General features: G+C 39.0%; 1 protein-coding gene across 1 annotated transcript in view; it reads right to left on the bottom strand.

Moving 5' to 3' along the window:
* Nucleotides 1-20,161, bottom strand: part of LOC126484512 (protein madd-4-like) — a 320,139-nt gene that overhangs the window by 45,832 nt on the left and 254,146 nt on the right. Inside the window, exon 18 of the mRNA XM_050108049.1 lies at nt 3,027-3,109. Within this exon, the coding sequence (XP_049964006.1) occupies nt 3,027-3,109 (83 nt within the window). The remainder of the gene's footprint in view (nt 1-3,026; nt 3,110-20,161) is intronic.

The raw sequence follows: 20,161 nt of genomic DNA, 5'->3' as shown, positions 1-20,161 counted from the left end.
CCCCTCTCCTCACTTTCGGTCTGCAGAATTGGTTATTCAGTGTTTCTTGTCGTTTGAAAGGTGTTTCCAGTGGTAATGTTACGTCACTCACCCAGTATAATCTATCTGAAACTTTCCAGTATCTCCAGGCCTCTTCCATGTATACAACCTTCATTCATGATTCTTAAACCAAGTGTTAGCTATGATTAAGTTATGGTCTGTGCACAATTCTAAGAGGCAGCTTCCTCTTTCATTCCTTAACCCTATTCCATATTCACCTTCTATATTTCCTTCTCTTCCTTTTCCTATTATCGAATTCCAGTCCCCCATGACTATTAAATTTTCGTCTCCCTTCACTATCTGAATAATTTATTTTATCTCATCATACATTTCTTCAATCTCTTCATCGTCTGTGGAACGAGTTGGCATATATACTTGTACTACTGTGGTAGGCATGGGCTTTGTGTCTATCTTGGCTACAATAAAGCGTTCACTATGCTGTTCGTAATAGCTTACTCCTACTTTTTTTTTTTTTTTTTAACCTACTCCTGCATTACACCTATTTGATTTTGTATTTATAAAAAATGGCTCTGAGCACTATGGGACTCAACTGCTGAGGTCATTAGTCCCCGAGAACTTAGAACTAGTTAAACCTAACTAACCTAAGGACATCACAAACATCCATGCCCGAGGCAGGATTCGAACCTGCGACCGTTGTATTTATAACCCTGTATTTACTGACCAGAAGTCTTCGTCCTCCTGCCAACGAACTTCACTAATTCCCACTATACCTAACTTAAAGCTATCCATTTCCCTTTTTAAATTTTCTAATCTACCTGCCCGATTAAGGAATCTGACATTCCATGTTCCAATCTGCAGAATGCCAGTTTTGTTTCTCCTGATAAAAGGAGTAGACTTATGGAAATCTGACTTTTATCAAAGAAATATTTTGTCACAGAGGAAGCCACTTCAACCAACCAAAGATTGGTCTGTATCATGAAATGAGACTGAGAGCAAAATAAATTCATTAATCTAATTTGGGAAAACGGACATTCACATATTTGGCATAATGAAATAGTATATGGTCTTTCTGAAGAAAGTATCAAAGAAGGGGACTCAGCACTTACACAGCTTCCATGTTATGATTTTCTCTACATATCAAAAACAGAGGTTTATGATCAATGGGAAACTCAGTGGCAAATATCACGGCAGCAAAAGGGCTTTTCACTCACTTCAGTTCAATGTACTATACTAATAAAACCCTGGTACAACCATAAAAATATCCTAAGGATATATATAACATCAATTATTAGAATGAAATTGGGACATGCATGTTTCCCTGCACATCTCTATAGGACTGGAGTGACAGTCGCTTCCACTGTAGCGAACATCCAGAAAATGAAGGAGATCTGACTCACATCATATTGCGATGTCCCAAATATATCCCACATTAAAGAAAAAAATGTGGGAAAAACCTTTTAAAAATGAAGATTCCCATGCCAACAAATATTAAAACATTAATGAGTGAATAACTTCGAAATTAACACTTCAATAGCTTGTTACCAGCAACAAGCATATATAAAGCTCTGACATATCAAAGACTGAATTTTATGCATGTACAAAACAGCCATGTCTTTAAAATTTAACTTTTCAGTCACTAACTTCAGCAATTGTAACAACAGTATTGTTTGTCACAAAAAACCAATAAATTTAATTAAAAAAAACAAATAATGAAAGACAGTATATAAACCTCTAACATATCAAAGACTGAATTTTATGAATGTACAAAACAGCCATGTCTTTAAAATTTAATTTCAGTTACTAACTTAAGCAATTGTAACAACTGTATCGCTTATAACAAAAAGGCAATTGATTTAATTAAAAAAATACGAAATAATGAAAGACAGTATGTTTACTATGCATACTGGTACAATGGCAGGTTATCAAGATTTAAGTGAGTTTGAAGATTGTGTTATAGTTGTGCATGAGTGATGGACATAGCATCTCCAAGGTACAAGGTACAACACGTTGTACATCAAGTTTCTACTACAACTAAAATTTTTATATGATTTCAGAGTTTTAGAGCATTTGATTATTCATGGAAATCCTTATTCTACACTTGCACCTACTGTCAAATGGAACAGAAAGAAACTGTTCAGCTTAGCTTCAAAATGTAATCAGTCATTTGTCATCTAAGCTCTTCCTTTCTCTTGTATTGTAACTGATCTTATACTGTAGTTTTTTACTGTGGTACATTCTAGCATGTCATCATATTTCTCTGTTACTCAAATTACTGTGCAATGTACAAATGTCTTACTTTTTCTTTTATGCCATCTGGCTCAATGGATCACGCTCTGCTAAAGGTTTCTTTTCCACTGTCTTTTATCCATCACTGTCATCTGCCATCCATCCTCCCAGGGGTGTCCTACCTGTCATGATGCAATCCTGGAGTTCCTGTGGACATCTGTCATGTTCCATCTGAACCAATGTCTAGCCCACTGTAGTCACTTGCATCTTATGATTTCTGCTATATTGGCTTCTTGGTACAGTTTGTCTAGCACATGGTTGTGTCTGTTATTTATCCTCTCTTTAACTTACTGCTAACTAGCCTACATATTTAATTAAATATATGTTCTCTGAAGCAAAAAATGTTTGATTTTCAAAGATGCAGATTATATGTTTATAGTACTGACCAATTGGTGTGATGTGGCAGCTCAGTGGGTGTCAGATTACAAATTCGAAGGACTGAGGTTCAGTGCCTGTTTGGTCCTAATATTGTTTCCATAACTTATCACTTTCTCTAGCAATAATTTATATACATAAAAAAATGTTGAGTTGCACCATAATTTGGAGTCACTGTAAATCCCCATAACTGGCTGAGTAAGTCAGTTCGAAGGTTGCAAGGGCAAACCATATCCAGCAGAACAATACCTAGTTAAACACTATGAAGTTCAAACCTACTGGCAGGTTGGTGACAACTTCACTATTTATGCCACAACATACTACTTTATGCCTACATAAATATGGTGTGTTTGTTTTCCAGTTACCTGAAAGCCACCACCTCCACAAGTCTGTGAACATTTGGACCACTCAGTTATCATCCAGTCAAACTTAAGGTTTTCAGCACTTCCTGTAACAAGTTTTACAATATTAATAAAGGAACCTTATCTTCATACATATCAGTTAAATGGAGAACAGTTACAATATCACACACAATTCATACTCATAAGAAAGAGGAGTTACCTCTAAAAAATGAGCATACAAATCAATAGACGTAACCAGGTACAATAGTATATTGTTTTTGTGCTGCATATACACATAAGCAAGAGGTATTCCTCTCAATATGTACCAGTTACATATTATAATCTAAAATGATGCTGGAAACCTAAGATACATGCTTGGAAATGACCAAATGTCAAAATTGGCCAATCATATAGACAAAAAAATAATAATGCAGCCTACCTTGACCATGTTTTCATTCACAAAACACATTGAGGCTGTGAACCGCCACAAAAATAATTTTTTAAAAAGATTTCACAAGTTAGAGTACAATGAAGTAACTTAGAAATGGTTCAAATGGCTCTAAGCACTATGAGACTTAACATATGAGGTCATCAGTCCCCTAGACTCAGAACTACTTAAACCTAACTAACCTAAGGACATCACACACATCCATGCCCGAGGCAGGATTCGAACCAGCGACTGTAGCAGCAGCGCTGTTCCGGACTGAAGTGCCTAGAACCGCTCGGCCACAGCGGCAGGCTAACTTTGAAATACATGGAAGATCAGTAAGAACATGAAACAAACTATAATCCTGCTTAATTTAATCCACTATAGATATGGCTGAACACCACGAATGTCAATGCAAATTCAGTACAGTTTCTTGAAATGTTAACTGGTAACTATTTTGTTTTAGGATATTTTTATTAATGAAATCATTATCAATTTCAAATTTGTCAGCATTCATTCTTTTACTTTATTATATTTAATTATTTTGTATCAGGACTCACATTGTAACAAACATATGTGCAACTGTTTGATCATGAAATATCAACAAAGTTAATTACAGAAGGTGATTCTCAGTTAAGTAACATATTAAGCTATCTGTGTAACCAGTTGTTCATCAGTGAAATATTCCCTGAATGTTTGAAATATCCTGATATTAAGCCACTGTTTAAGAAGGGAGATAAAGAAATAGTGGTAAATTTCCATCCAAATTCACTTTTGCCAGCATTCTCAAAAATTTTAGAAAAGGTCATGTACAATCAGTTTTATAACCATCTTATTACAAATAACATACTGTCAAACAAGCAAGTTTGGATTTCTAAAGGGTTCTGATACTGAGAAGGGTATCTACACTTAATGTACTTAATTGAGTAGATAAAAAATTGCAGGCAACTGGTATATTTTGTGATCCGTCAAAGGCATTTGACTGTGTAAATCACAATATCCTTTTAAGTAAATTAAAATATTATGGTGTAACAGGAAATGCTGTAAAATGGTTCAAATCTTATATCTCTGACAGGAAACAAAGAGTGTTATTAGGAAACAGACATGTATTAAGCTATCAGGCATGGGAACTAATTACATGTGGGGTCCCACAAGGTTCCATCTTAGGAACCTTACTTTTTCTTGTTTATGTCAATGACCTTTCATCAGTAACATTACCAGATGCCAAGTTTGTTTTGTTTGCCAATGATACAAACATTGCAATAAACAGTAAATCAAGTGTAGTCTTAGAAAGATCAGCTAATAAAATATTTGTGGACATTGATCACTGGTTCCTAGCCAATTCTTTTCACTAAACTTTGAAAAAACACACTACATGCAATTCAGAACTTGTAAGGGATGTCCCATGAGTATATGCCCAACATATGATGACAAGCAGATAGAAGAAGTAGACAGTATTAAATTCTTGGGATTACAGCTTTGTTATAACGTCAAGTTGAACACATATATTTCAAAACGACACAACACATATAAATCACTGAGCAAGTTGACAAAGCAAGACATGAACACGGTAACATTCGAACGAGCACCGAGTCCAAGTCTAGCGGCCGCTGGCTGGCAGGCTGCTTAGGTGGCGCAGCTGCTGCATGGCTGGCAGACAGCGCTGCATGTAGAGGACGCGCGTAATTGCGCGGCGGCACTTTGAATGATCGGCGAGTCACAACACTTCCCCCCCCCCCCCCCCCCCCTTCGAAATTTTTGCACCGGTCTTGATGGAGGTGGCCTGTAGATTGCTAACGTCCATAGGCGTTGTTTGACTGGCCGTAAAGTCTCGAGGGGGAGGCTTCCCGTACGGACGGAAGTGTCCCCGATGATAGCGGGTTGAGATGACAGGAGACGTAGGGGTCGAATCTGCTAGGGCCCCGTGCACCAATCTGCCCATTGCGGCAAGTCCAGCTGATATAACTGGAGACATGGGCGATGTGTCAGCATCTGTAGGAAAAGGAGGCGAGTAGATTGGCTCCGACAGATGAGGGTCATCCGGTTCCTGCATGGGCACGTCTCCTGGTGGCGTCCGTTCTTGTACTGGCACGGAGATGACAGTGAGAGGACTGCGTTGTGAGTAATGAGAGATGCCAAGATCCCGAGTGTCAGGTAGAGCCGAAGGTGGTGTAGCAGCATTCGGAACAGGCGTTGCCAGCACACGAGGCTGAAGCTGGTCAGAATGATGCACTGCAACACTCATGTCCGTTTGCATTTCATACAGGCGTTGGCCACAGTGTCGTAAGATGTGGCCCGGACTCCATTTTGGCCGCCTGACATATCCTCGTACCCAGACAAGGTCGTCGGCGGTGAAACGGCCAAGCGAAGGCACCCGCGGCCGTGAGGTGGAAGGCAGCAGAAGATGAAGTAGCATGCGGGGCTGCCGGCCATGTAAGAGCTCAGCCGGGCTGTGGTCGCCAATGGGGGTGAAACGGTAAGAAGCCAGAAACTGGAGAAGTGCATCATCAGCAGCAGAAGAAGTCAGGAGTTTCCGCATCTGAGCCTTAAATGTGCAGACCAGTCATTCAGCCTCACTGTTTGATTGTGGATGGAATGGAGGGGCAGTGACACACATAACGCCATGACAAGCACAAAAATCCACAAATTCGGAAGAGGCAAATTGTGGACCATTATCAGTAACAAGAGAAGAGGGAAGGCCTTCCAAAGACAAAATGCAGGCGAGAGCACTTGTGGTTGCCACAGTGGTAGGCGACGTGCAACGGACAATGAAAGGAAAATTAGAGCAGGCGTCAATTATGAGGAGCCAATAAGTACCTAAAAAAGGTCCGCAAAGTCAGCATGAATGCACTACCAGGGCGTCTCAGGTGAAGGCCACGGTGACAAAGATGACATCCGGGCGGTGGCCTGCCACGCACATGGGCCGCAGGCAGCGGCCATGTGTGCTATTTCAGAATCGATGCCAGGCCAGTACACCTGAACACATGACGGCACGCCAGAGATTTTGTGCGAGAGACATCCCAGTGCCCTTGGTGAAGGAGGCGCAAGACCGAAGCACGCAAAGACGTAGGTACCACCACACATGGCGAAGCATTGTCGGTGGAAAGGAGGATAACACCATCCCTAGCCGTGAGGCGGTAGCGAAAAACCGTAGTAGTTCCGCAACGGGTCAGAAGTCTTTGCGGACGGACGATCTGGCCAACCATTCTGAATACAGTATAAAACCCGGGAGAGGGTAGGATCAGAACCCGTAGCAGCCGCCAGCCGGTCCCCAGTGATGGGGAATCCGTCCACAACCTGCTGCTCGGCAACATCCAGGTGGAAACAGAAAAGTTCGTCCCTATCGAATGCCAGATCAGGACCCATGGGAAGGCGAGACAGTGCATCAGCATTCGCATGTTGGGCCGTTGGCCGAAAATGAATCTCATAATTGAAACAAGACAAGTAAAGAGCCCAACGCTGAAGGCAGTGTGCAGCCTTGTCGGGAAGTGACGATGATGGATGAAACAAGGAGCATAAATAATGGCCAAAGCTTCTTTTTCAATTTGAGAATACTTTTGTTGGGCATCCGTGGGTGTTTTGGAGGCATAAGCAATGGGTTGTTCAGAGCCATCAGAAAAACAGTGCGCAAGGACTGCACCGACCCCGTATTGAGAGGCGTCCGTGGCAAGAAGAAGATGTTGGCCAGGTCGATAAGTAGCCAGGCACGGGGCCTGTTTCAGCATAGTCTTCAATTTCTGGAAAGCCGCATCGCATGACGCGGACCAGTGAAAAGGCACGTTTTTATGCAACAGGCAATGCAACGGCTGAGCCACTGATGCAGCAGACGGTAAAAACTTGTGATAGTATACTATCTTCCTCAAGAAGGCCTGCAGTTCCTTAACAGATGTAGGGCGAGGAAGGGCATTGATCGCAGCGACAGTTTGCTGAAGCGGACGAATACCACCCCGAGAGAGTTGAAACCCCAAGTAAGTGATAGATACCTGAAAAAATTGTGATTTCTGAAGATTACACTTAAGACCAGCAGTCTGTATGACATGAAAAAGTGTGTGGAGGTTCTGAAGATGTTCTTCAGTGGTGGAGCCAGTCACAACAATGTCCTCCATATAAGTTATACACCCAGGGACAGGGAGCAATAATTGTTCCAAGAATCTCTGAAAGAGAGCAGGGGCGCTGGCAACCCCGAATGGCAATCGTTGGTATTGACAGAGGCCGAAAGGCGTGTTAAGGACCAGAAACTGCCGGGAAGCAGCATCGAGAGTAAGTTGATGATAAGCTTCTGACAGGTCAATTTTAGAAAAATACTGGCCTCCTGCAAGTTTAGTGAACAATTCTTCAGGTCGGGGCATAGGGTAAGTGTCGATGAGGCATTGTGCATTTACAGTGGCTTTAAAATCGCCACAGAGATGAATATCACCACTGGGCTTAGCAACTACAACAACAGGAGAGGACCACTCACTGGAAGTGACAGGAAGCAAGACCCCTGAAGTAGTGACACAATCCAGCTCCCATTTTACCCGATCACGAAGGGCCACAGGAATGGGCCAAGCCCAAAAAAACTTAGGCCGAGCAGTGGGTTTGAGCGTGATATGAGCTTCAAAGTCGTTTGCATGGCCTAACCCAGGAGAAAAAAGGGACGAAAATATCATTGACAAGGAATCCAAATGAGCATAAGGTATAGTATCAGAAACGATATTGACAGAGTCATCTATGGAGAACCCAAAAAAGTGAAACGCATCGAAACCAAAAAGATTCTCTGCAGTACTCTGGTCAACCACAAATATGGGAACAGTGTGAATAATGGATTTTTAAGATACCTCAGCATTAAATTGTCCCAAGAGAGAAATCTTCTGTTTATTGTACGTCCGTAATTGCCAAGTGACAGGTGATAGGAGTGGTGAACCCAACTGAAGATACGTCTGAGAATTAATGATAGTGGCATTAGAACCAGTATCCACCTGCATGCGAACATCTCGAGGACAGTGAGGAATAACTTTCCTGAAAGGGAAGAAGTACAATTGACAGACAACACAGAATCAGAATCAGCGTCATGTTCATGAAGATCATGTATGCGGTCGGATTTGCAAACGGAAGACACATGACCCTTCTTTTTGCAATTGTGACACACAGCCCAACGTTGGGGACAATCCTCACGTGAATGTTTCGTAAAACACCGCGGACATGAAGGAAGTTGCCGGGGGTTTTGCTGCATTTTCTTAGAGGGTTGTTAGCGGTTAGGCCGAGGCTGCACGTGGGAGCATGCTGCGGCCACGTCGGCCAGCGGGGACGCACCACACGCATCGTCAACAGCGCACAGAGGTTGTATTTCCCTGATGTCACCCCATGCCTCTATTTGCACCCCAGCGACGCGAGAAATTTCAAAAGACTGTGCGATGGATAGGACTTCATCTAAAGTCGGATTTGCCAACTGAAAGGCACGTTGCCGAACTTCTTTGTCGGGCACCGACCGGATAATAGCATCCCGTACCATGGAATCGGCATAGGATTCTTTGTGAACATCAGTAACAAATTGACACTTTCGACTGAGGCCGTGAAGTTCAGCAGCCCAAGCGCAATAGGATTGATGCAGTTGTTTTTGACAACGATAAAAGGCAACACGAGAGGCTACCACATGCGTTTGCTATTGAAAATAGACAGACAGAAGTGAGCACATTCCAGCAAAGGACAAAGACGCAGGATCTTTCAAAGGAGCCAATTGCGATAACAACCGATACATTTGAGGTGAAATCCAGGAAAGGAACAGAGACTTACATGCTTGTTCATCCATGACATGAAATGGCAAGAAGTGCTGTCGAAGACATTTTTCATAATCAGACCAGTCTTCCGCCGTCTCGTCGTAAGGAGGAAAAGGAGGTATAGACAACGACGAGAAACGCCCCACATTTGATGCCGTGACAAAATCACGAATTGCCGATGTTAGAAGCGTTTGCTGTTCAGTGAGACCTTGCAATAGTTGCTCAACAGTAGCCGTGGAAACCTGTGGGTCAACGATGAAAAGGAAAAATCCCATCCTTATCACCAATTGTTATAACGTCAAGTTGAACACATATATTTCAAAATGACACAACACATATAAGTCACTGAGCAAGTTGACATGTGAACACAGTAACATTCGAATGAGCACTGAGTGCAAGTCTAGCGGCCGCTGGCTGGCTGGCTGGCCGCTTAGGTGGCACGGCTGCTGCATGGCTGGCAGACAGCACCACGTTTAGAGGATGCGCGTAATTGCGTGGTGGCACTTTGAATGATCGGCGAGTCACAACAAGCTTGATAATAAATTCAACTGGGAGGAGCACACTACAGAACTGCTCAACTGTCTAAACAAATCTCTATTTCCAATGCGAATTCTGTCAGAGATAGGGAACATAAAAATGAAAAAGCTGGCATACTATGCTTACTTTCACTCCATAATATCATATAGAATTATTTTTGGGGTAATTCATCAAGCCAAGCGAAAGTTTCCTGGGAACAAAAATGTGCAATAAGGGTTATATGTGGTGTGAACTCAAGAACATCCTGCAGGGGCCTGTTTAGGAAAGTAGGGATACTAACTACTGCTTGCCTATATATTTATTCCTTAATGAAATTTGTCATTAAAGATACATCACTTTTTCAAACCAACAGCTCAGTTTGTGGAATCAATGGTAGAAATAAGAATAATCTTCACAAGGATTTGAAGTCACTTACTCTTGTACAAAAAAGTGTGCATTATTGAGGAACACATTTTCAATAACTTGCTTGAAATTCAGTTTATTGGTGGCCAACTCCTACACACACACACACACACACACACACACACACACACACACACACACACACACACAAATAAAAATCAGTTCTTCTACTGAGAAATTCATCAATGGAGTAGAAGGCGTTGGCCACCAATAAATCCTTTAGGCTTCTCTTAAACTGAATTTCATTGGTTGTTAAGCTTTTTATGGCTGCTGGCAAGTTACTGAAAATGTGTGTGGTTTAATTTACCAATGATTGCAGTGCCTCAATCATCACAGCATACAAACTACAGATAACTTTCTTCTGGCTGAGAAGAAAGATTGTTTGAGAGGAGCTGAGAAATTCATCAATGGAGTAGAAGGAGTTGGCCACCAATAAATCCTTTAGGCTTCTCTTAAACTGAATTTCATTGGTTGTTAAGCTTTTTATGGCTGCTGGCAAGTTACTGAAAATGTGTGTGGTTTAATTTACCAATGATTGCAGTGCCTCAATCATCACAGCATACAAACTACAGATAACTTTCTTCTGGCTGAGAAGAAAGATTGTTTGAGAGGAGCATAAAGTTGGAGTCAGGTAATTTTCTTAAAGAAATAATGTAGAAAAATGACAGGCTGCAGAGGCACATGTTAACAAGTGTAGTGACACAACACTTGTGAAAGACAGAAATTTGTGTGCTGTGTAAAAAGTGCCAGAAAGTGAATGTAAAAGGAATTCTGAGTGTGAAGCCACATGAAAACATAAATAAAAATCAGTTCTTCTACTGAGAAATTCATCAATGGAGTAGAAGGAGTTGGCCACCAATAAATCCTTTAGGCTTCTCTTAAACTGAATTTCATTGGTTGTTAAGCTTTTTATGGCTGCTGGCAAGTTACTGAAAATGTGTGTGGTTTAATTTACCAATGATTGCAGTGCCTCAATCATCACAGCATACAAACTACAGATAACTTTCTTCTGGCTGAGAAGAAAGATTGTTTGAGAGGAGCATAAAGTTGGAGTCAGGTAATTTTCTTAAAGAAATAATGTAGAAAAATGACAGGCTGCAGAGGCACATGTTAACAAGTGTAGTGACACAACACTTGTGAAAGACAGAAATTTGTGTGCTGTGTAAAAAGTGCCAGAAAGTGAATGTAAAAGGAATTCTGAGTGTGAAGCCACATGAAAAGTGCGCTTAAAAGTTATTAGTGTTTATATTAAATGGTCATGCCTAGGCTGTTTGTAGGAAAAAAACATGAACTTGTTTCCACTTGATTTCACAAGAAGACAATATGAAAGTGCTATGTGGTGACAGTCACACTTTAAAAGCAGAATTGTCAATCCTGAAGCAAAATAATTGTGACCTAAAGCATGAAAGAAATGTTTTTGTAAGAAAAGTTAGGCGATAGATGATAATATTCTCAAAAACGGCAACACAGTAAACAGTCGTCGTTGGTCCCATTCTTGCACGATCTTTTTCCAGCTGCTGCGATGTTAGAGATTTGATGTTTTGCCGGATTCCTGATATTCACTGTACACTCGTGAAATGGTCATATGCGCAAATCCCTGCTTCATCGCTACTTTGGAGATGCTGTGTCTCATCGCTCAAGCACTGCCTATAACACCATGTTCAAATCCACTTAAATCTTGATAACCTGCCATTGTAGCAGCAGTAGCTGATCTAACAACTGCTCCAGACACTTGTTGTCTTATATAGGCATTGCCAACTGCAGCACCGTATTCTGCCTGTTTACATATCTCTGTATTTGAATATGCATGCCTGTAGCAGTTTCTTTGGCACTTCAGTGCATTACAAAAGAATCTTCATCCACATTTGTATGAATTCTCATAGAAACAGGAGTAAAGAGGAAATTGTTAGAGCAACAAAAAACTTAATTCAATATGCCGGTAGACTCCAAAAGACCTAGAATTGTACTGAGAGGCACTGTCTGCAGATCTGTCAGTCATCAATGTAAAGAGAGAATTAAATGTGATATAAACAAAAACTGAGTCTAAGGCAAACTGCTCCTAGGCTGCCCCATGGGGCATTGGCACTGTGTAGCACCCATTGGCTCATTCACAGGCTGGTGCAGAATGGGTAGACCACCTGCCAGGCAGCTCTATTGGACATGTTCTGCTCATGTGCTAGTCACTTGGCCATTCACAGTTGTGGGCTCCCATCCACTGTAGTACTTTTGCATACACTATAGCACAGCTGCCTGACTGCCCGCCTATCAGCTACTTGCCCACCTGTGCCCATGGGACCCTGCCTGCCCACCAGGAAGCATGTGAGCTGGAACAACCTAGTCTAGGTGCAATGTTTATAAATATGAATAAGTTCTTGAGGAATAAATGCTTAGATAAAGACAGTTTACACTTAAGTAGATTAAGATCCAAAACTCTTAGTACAATGTTTGCTGATACATGGAAAATTCAAAATAGTAGGAACAACATACAAGGAAGGATAGGTATGATTAACAATGTTTAGTAACAAAAATGGTAAAATGAAAATACTACCTAAAAAAAGTATGCTTTAAATCATAAATAAGAAAGGAAGTCTCTACAATATGCACTGGAATATTAATGGTCAAATACTGACTTTGCAAACAAAAGTTATAAAGTTGATGAGCCACAAATTATTGATTACAAACACAAAATGTTTAACTTATTTGTCTCAATGGACATTGTTTTACAGATAATAAAATAACATAATATTAAAATTCATAATAAAACAGAAAATTTCGAATCAGCCAACAGCTTTTGCAAATAAAAGATATCATATGGAGACTCATGTACACTTCTACATTCCAATTTAAAATGAGAAATAAGAAATGAGTTTGATTATTTGAATGAATAGTGTATATCTGAGAGCTCCTGTATCAAGTTAAGGGACCTAAACACTATAGCATTTTCTATTTACTGTGTATCAGAGCTTCTGGTCAGATTTCAGCGCCTTGCTCAGATTTCGCAATAAATAAAAAAGGAAAAAAAGTTGTAAAATTTTCTGAATTCATTATTAATATTATAGTTAATAACAATGATAACTCCAAATTCAATTAAATAATAAAATCACTTTGTTTTCAAAGTAAACATCACTGAACCCAATACAGTAAATGCGCAGTGTCCTTTATTTATAATATTTTAACTAATTACATGTTTGAAAATGTTTATTAATTTTGCCTGGATTTAGGAACTTCTGAACACTCTGCATGTTTCATATAAGTACCAAAAAGTAACAGAGAAATTTCATTAACAAAAGCCATATGCAAAGGAACATAAATGAAAAATGCAACTATATTTAGTAATAAGTTAAAGGAGGTAAATGGTCTATTGACAGGACTCATTCAAGCAGTGGTAACTATGAGAAATTTCTAAGTAGCTTTCTTGAACTGTTAAATGAAACCTTTCTGCTTAGAACCACATGCAACAAAATATCTATCAGATTTGAAAGGATAATTCAAGATATAAAAATTTCTAGTGCCAGAAAAAGTAAATGCCATGACAAACTAAAATAAAACAAAACAGGCATTTTACTGTATATATTAGATGTCTAAAGAAAGCTGAAGAGGCCACAAAAGACAATACATTCATTTTTAAAAAGTAAAAGTAAGACAAAGACAGTGTGGTCAATTATCAAATCAAGAAATAGGCATTAGAGTTAGCAGTCATCAAGTCAGAGGATTTAACTAGATGATAGCTTCATTGTAAATGGATTAAAGTACATGATAGCTTTATTGTAAACCCAGGTCAAATATCAGAAGGTTTAAATGAATTCTTAACAAATGTAGCAAAGGCACATGCTATTCTAGCAGAGTATAACATTAAGGTAAATCCCTTTACATTTCACCAAGAATCTGAGTAGCTTACACATTTTTAAAAAGTTTCAATAATGAATGTGGAAAATGTTGTACTACCATAAAAAATCAGACACACTGCTGGGTGGGACAGGATACACACTGAAGTGATTAAAGCAGTGTAACACATGACAGCACCTCCCTTAACTGAAACAATGAACCAATTATTTGAAAAGGGATGCTTTCTTGATGTACTAAATTAAGCAGAAGTAGGATCGAGAGAAGACATGGGAAACCATCATCCCATTCCTATTCTGCCAATCATGTTGAAAGTGTTGGAGAAAGTATCTGCAATTCAGATTCAAAATTTTATAAATAAAATGATATTACTCTAAGTAACCAACTTACTCACCAAGCAGAGGCAGGAGAACACACATATTAAGATATTTCAAATTTCAAAGCTTTCAGAGCTAGTGGTTCCTGATTCTGGCAGAAATGTTCAAGAGGAAGGAAGAGGGGTGAATTACATTATATTTTCAAAAATTGATTATTTTTTCCTTCATATATAAGAAACCAGTTTGGATTCCAACAAGGAAAAAACAGCATAGATGCAGTCAAGAACTTTATTGAAAACATAAGCAAAACATTAGATCAGATAAGTAAAGTTTGAGATATCTTCTGCAACCATACAAAAAAATATGGCTCAGTACACCATGGTTTGATTATGAGTGTATACTACTGATGAGCATTCTATAATTTCAGCATGGGTGGCAGTTTTAAAATACTTGAAGTTCTCGATGAAGAGTATGACACTTGTCAAAATGTTGCAGATGGATGGAAACCTAACAGACTCTCATCGTGCTTTGCTTTTCCATAAATTAGATAAATATGAAATGAAGAGCAGTGCTTTGCAATAGTTTGTATCATATCTGCAGAGCAGAAAACAAAGCTTAACTGTAACTTCAAAGGCTGTTAGTTATTATTCAGAATAGAGTACAGTATCACTAGGCATATGTCAAGGTTGCATCTTAGGGTCACTCCTGTTCCTATTCCACATAAATATAAATTCTTTATTAGTCCTTTTTAGACACATTAAATCTGTTTAATTGAAGCTAAAGGTACAGAAAAAAAATCCAAGCTCTATTGCAAGCCCACTTGATAATCTAGAAAACTGGTTACAGTTAAATGGATTGAAACTGAACATTTCAACACCCCATATGGTACATTTAAAAACCATGCATTCAAAATGCAAGGAGTTTAAAATACAGCATAACAATTAAGTTTAGAAGAAGTTCACATAACCAAATTCCTTGGGCTAAATATGGACAAGAATTTAAACTACAATATGCATACTAACTCACTATCAAGTAAATTAAGTAAGCATGTAAAAAATATAATATCATAGCTATTTTAAATCTGTTATGAGGTATAATAAAGATCGCAGGGGGTGTTAAAATAGTGTATCTCAACTATTGAAGCTGTGGAAGAAACTTCTGAGATACATGTGCTATGCTTAGCTGAAAGAATCTTGCCACACATTGGTTCAGAAACTACCACCCCTAACCATCCCTTTCCTGTGTATTTACACAACAGATAAAAATTATTTGAAGAGAATCATACATATATCACCAGAAGTATCCACATGTGTAATTGACCACTAGATGTCACAAGAGGTTCAAAAGGAGGAAAGGAGGTAGAGAGTACTGTGTTGTCAACAGAGAAACAGTAACTCCAAAATGGGTCAATTAAGAGAGCCCAGTGGCATTCAATATGGAATAATCGGGGAAGGAATCACTCATCAGTTCCAAAATGCAACCAGCAGTCCAACTAGCACAATGACTGTGCATAACGAGTTAAAAAGAATGGGATGCAACGGTCGAGCAGCTCCTCAAAAGTTACACATTTCTGTAGTCAATGCTGTGTGATGCTTGAGGTAGTGTAAGAGCAATGCCACAGGACAGTGGATGACTGGACATGAGTGATGCTGAATGATGAAACAAGCTACACCCTGTAGCAATCTGATGGAAGAGTTTGGATTTGGTGAATGTGGAGAAAGTTACCTATAATCATGTGTAGCATCAGCAGTGAAGTAAAGAGGAGCCAATGTTATGGTATGGAATTGTTCTTCATGGTTATGGTATGGTCCCCTCATTACACTTAAGAAAATGCTAAATGAAGAAGGGTATGAACATATTTTATAGCATTGTGTATTGTATACAGTAGAGGAACAGTTCAGAGATGATAATTGTATCATTATGATAATCCACCATCATAAAGTAGCATCCTTGAGGCAATGGTTTGTGGACATTAATATTCCTGAAGTGAACTGGCCTGCCCGGAGTCCTGATCTGAACCCAATAAAACAGCTTTTGGATGAGTTGGAACATCATCTTTACTCCACCCCAGCATCCACCATCACCCCCATCTCTGGTTTTGGATTGTGAGGGAGAACAGGCTGCCACTACTCCACAAACATTCAGATACTTTATCAAAAGAGTCGCCAGCAGAGTTCAACCATCCTATAGGTGAAGTGTAGACATATCCCATATTAAGGTCCACTAATGAGCATGATGATACTTTTAATCAGGTAGCATACAACACGAGAAAGAATTTTTGTGTTTCCCATACACCAATTGAAATTACACGTACACTCCACAATATACAGGGATGAACATGTATGACAAATTAATATGCAATAACATGCTTCATATGAAACTATATACTTTAACAGTAAGACTGCAGCAGATTTTGGGAGAGAGAGGCTACTACTGAGCATGATTCATGGAGGATGAAACCAGTACTGTCTAGGATTCTTTTTCCATATTGACCAACTAGGATCACATAACAACTTAAGTTCCTCTTCTTTCTCTGTCATTTCCTGTTTTTCTAGAAGTCCTTCAGTGTCTCTCCATGTTGCCTTTTCCATTCTTCTGTCCACATTGCTCCCAATCTCTTTGTTATAACTTCAAGTTGAACAAATATATTTCAAGGAAGACGCAATACATGAAAGTCACAGATTAAGTAAACAGAGTAAGACGTGTGTACACTTTAACAGTCAAATCATAACTGAGTCCAAGTCTAGCGGCCGCTGGCTGGCTGGCCGCTTAGGTGGTGCTGCTGCTGCATGGCTGGCAGACAGCGCCACATGTAGAGGACGCGCGTAACTGCGTGGCGGCACTATGAAAGATCGGCGCGTCACAACACTCTTATTTCCTAAAAGTCTTCTAAATGAAGTATTTCATTCTTAAAAATGTTTCTCTCCATTATTTCTGATTATTTGGTGTTGTTTCAATCTAGTTCTCTTTTTACTTCTGTAATATATGATGTTAACTTTTTTCCAGAAGTACAGAAATATTTGTTTCATTAGCCTGTTTTCATTCATTTAGTACAGGTGTCCAAAGAACCTTAATCTTCACCTTTCCCTTATTTCAGATAATGTCTCTATATTTTTGTAGGTCTGCTCATTACTTCTCATTTTCCAACCATCTGTAGTTGGTACTGCACCCTTTATTTTTCTAATAATTCTTTTTCAATTACTTCTACTTACTGAATTCTTAGGTGTCCATATTGATGAGAATTGAAACTGGAAAAAGCACATTTTAGAACTCCTACAATGCCTTAGTTCAACCACATTTGCCCTTAGAATCACTGCAAATCTTGGGGAAAGACAAATCAGTAAGTTAACACATGTTGCATATTTTCATCCAATAATAAATGGAATAATGTTCTAGGGTAACTTATCTTTAAGAAAGAATGACTTCATTGCTCAAAAATTTGCTTTAAGAATAATATGTGATCTCACCCATAATCATGTTCTAGACATCTATTTAAGAAATTGGGTGTTCTGACTATTGATTGCTTCACAGTACATTTATTTCCTCATAAAGTTTGTTGCAAATAATCCACTGAAGTTCAAAAGGAACAATGGTCTACATAATTACAATACCAGAAGGAAAAAGAATATTCATTACTGCACATTAAGGTTGTCTTAGCACAAAAAGACGTGTAGCAGTGTTGCAACTAATTTTTTTTATAACTGCCCAGTGATATAAAATGTCTGATAGACAGCAAAGTTAAATTTGAAACCAAACTGAAAAAGTTACTCCTTGACAACTTTTAATCTTCTGTAGAAGAATTTCTGTTATTGTAGTGTGTAAAAGGTGGCAGGTAGAAATTAATAACTCACATCTGTATATTTAATAATAATGCTAATAATAATAATGAAACTTATAAACATTCAGCATGTAGCCATACTTATAAACTAATTTGTGATGTGAATGTAAAATGTCTCATCCCACATCATTACTGTTTAGCAAGCAAATGATTCATGGAATATGAAACAAAGTAACTATCTATCTGTTCTTTCCAGCTTATGGTTCATCATAAAACATTCATATGCATATAAACATTCTGGTCTTACTTTTATTTATTTATTTGTAGGATAAATACACAGAATACATTGTATGGATTGGGCAGGAACTGTATTACATGCACTGATAAGTAGACATTGCTTACTAACTAAAATTCAGCAAATTATGATTTTACACAAATAATTTCTAGGACTATTGCATTTTAAATTACAAATTTGTTTACATCACTTATCATATATGTGTACGTATATGTAAGTTAACCCTCTTGGGAAAAATATATCTAAAAACAAAGATGATGTGACTTACCAAAAGAAAGTGCTGGCAGGTCGATAGACACACAAACAAACACAAACATACACACAAAATTCAAGCTTTTGCAACCAATGGTTGCTTCATCAGGAAAGATGGAAGGAGAGGGAAAGACGAAAGGATGTGGGTTTTAAGGGAGAGGGTAAAGAGTCATTCCAATCCCGGGAGTGGAAAGACATATATGTCTGCTTGTGTCTGTATATGTGTGGATGGATATGAGTGTGTGTGCGAGTGTATACCCGTCCTTTTTTCCCCCTAAGGTGAGTCTTTCCACTCCCGGGATTGGAATGACTCTTTACCCTCTCCCTTAAAACCCACATCCTTTTGTCTTTCCCTCTCCTTCCATCTTTCCTGACAAAGCAACCATTGGTTGCAAAAGCTTGAATTTTTTGTGTATGTTTGTGTTTGTTTGTGTGTCTATTGACCTGCCAGCGCTTTCTTTTGGTAAGTCACATCATCTTTGTTTTTAGATATAAGTTAACCCTCTATTCGATACAGCAATTTCATTGCAATTTGTCTTATACTGTAGCGTACGCAAAATCGTTTATACTGTAGCAAAAGTTTTCTGCAGCTAAAGTATTAAGAGATTTCTTGATAATATTTTTATTGTTTATCTGTCTCAATTTTGAACAGAGGTTTTCTATGGCTTTTCGTCCTGCATGCAATGGCTTTGATTTGTTTTTCATGGTATTGTGTTTGGGCACATGGAGGAAGTTCCATTTCCTTGTGTCATGGTTGTGTAGTGCCTTGTTGTCCTGAGTATTGGGAGCACATAAGAATTTTGTTCAGCATACAAGTTTGTATAGGTGTATGTTGATTAGTGTTACTATCTTTGTTGTTGTTGTTGTTGTGGTCTTCAGTCCTGAGACTGGTTTGATGCAGCTCTCCATGCTACCCTATCCTGTGCAAGTATCTTCATCTCCCAGTACCTACTGCAGCCTACATCCTTCTGAATCTGCTTAGTGTATTCATCTCTTGGTCTCCCTCTACGATTTTTACCCTCCACGCTGCCCCCCAATGCTAAATTTGTGATCCCTTTGATGCCTTAGAACATGACCTACCAACCGGTCCCTTCTTCTCGTCAAGTTGTGCCACAAACTCCTCTTCTCCCCAATTCCATTCAATACCTCCTCATTAGTTATGTGATCTACCCATCTAATCTTCAGCATTCTTCTGTAGCACCACATTTCGAAAGCTTCTATTCTCTTCCTGTCCAAACTATTTATCGTCCATGTTTCACTTCCACACATGGCTACACTCCACACAAATACTTTCAGAAATGACTTCCTGACACTTAAATTAATACTCGATGTTAACAAATTTCTCTTCTTCAGAAACGCTTTCCTTGCCATTGCCAGTCTACATTTTATATCTTCTCTACTTCAACCATCATCAGTTATTTTGCTTCCCAAATAGCAAAACTTCTTTACTACTTTAAGTGTCTCATTTCCTAATCTAATTCCTCAGGATCACCCGACTTAATTCAACTACATTCCATTATCCTCGGTTTGCTTTTGTTGATGTTCATCTTAT

This window comes from Schistocerca serialis, chromosome 6 (assembly GCF_023864345.2).
Source record: "Schistocerca serialis cubense isolate TAMUIC-IGC-003099 chromosome 6, iqSchSeri2.2, whole genome shotgun sequence".
In the NCBI taxonomy this organism is placed as follows: domain Eukaryota; kingdom Metazoa; phylum Arthropoda; class Insecta; order Orthoptera; family Acrididae; genus Schistocerca; species Schistocerca serialis.
Note: the sequence above shows the minus strand (reverse complement) of the source record. Positions and strands in the feature narration are given on the sequence as shown.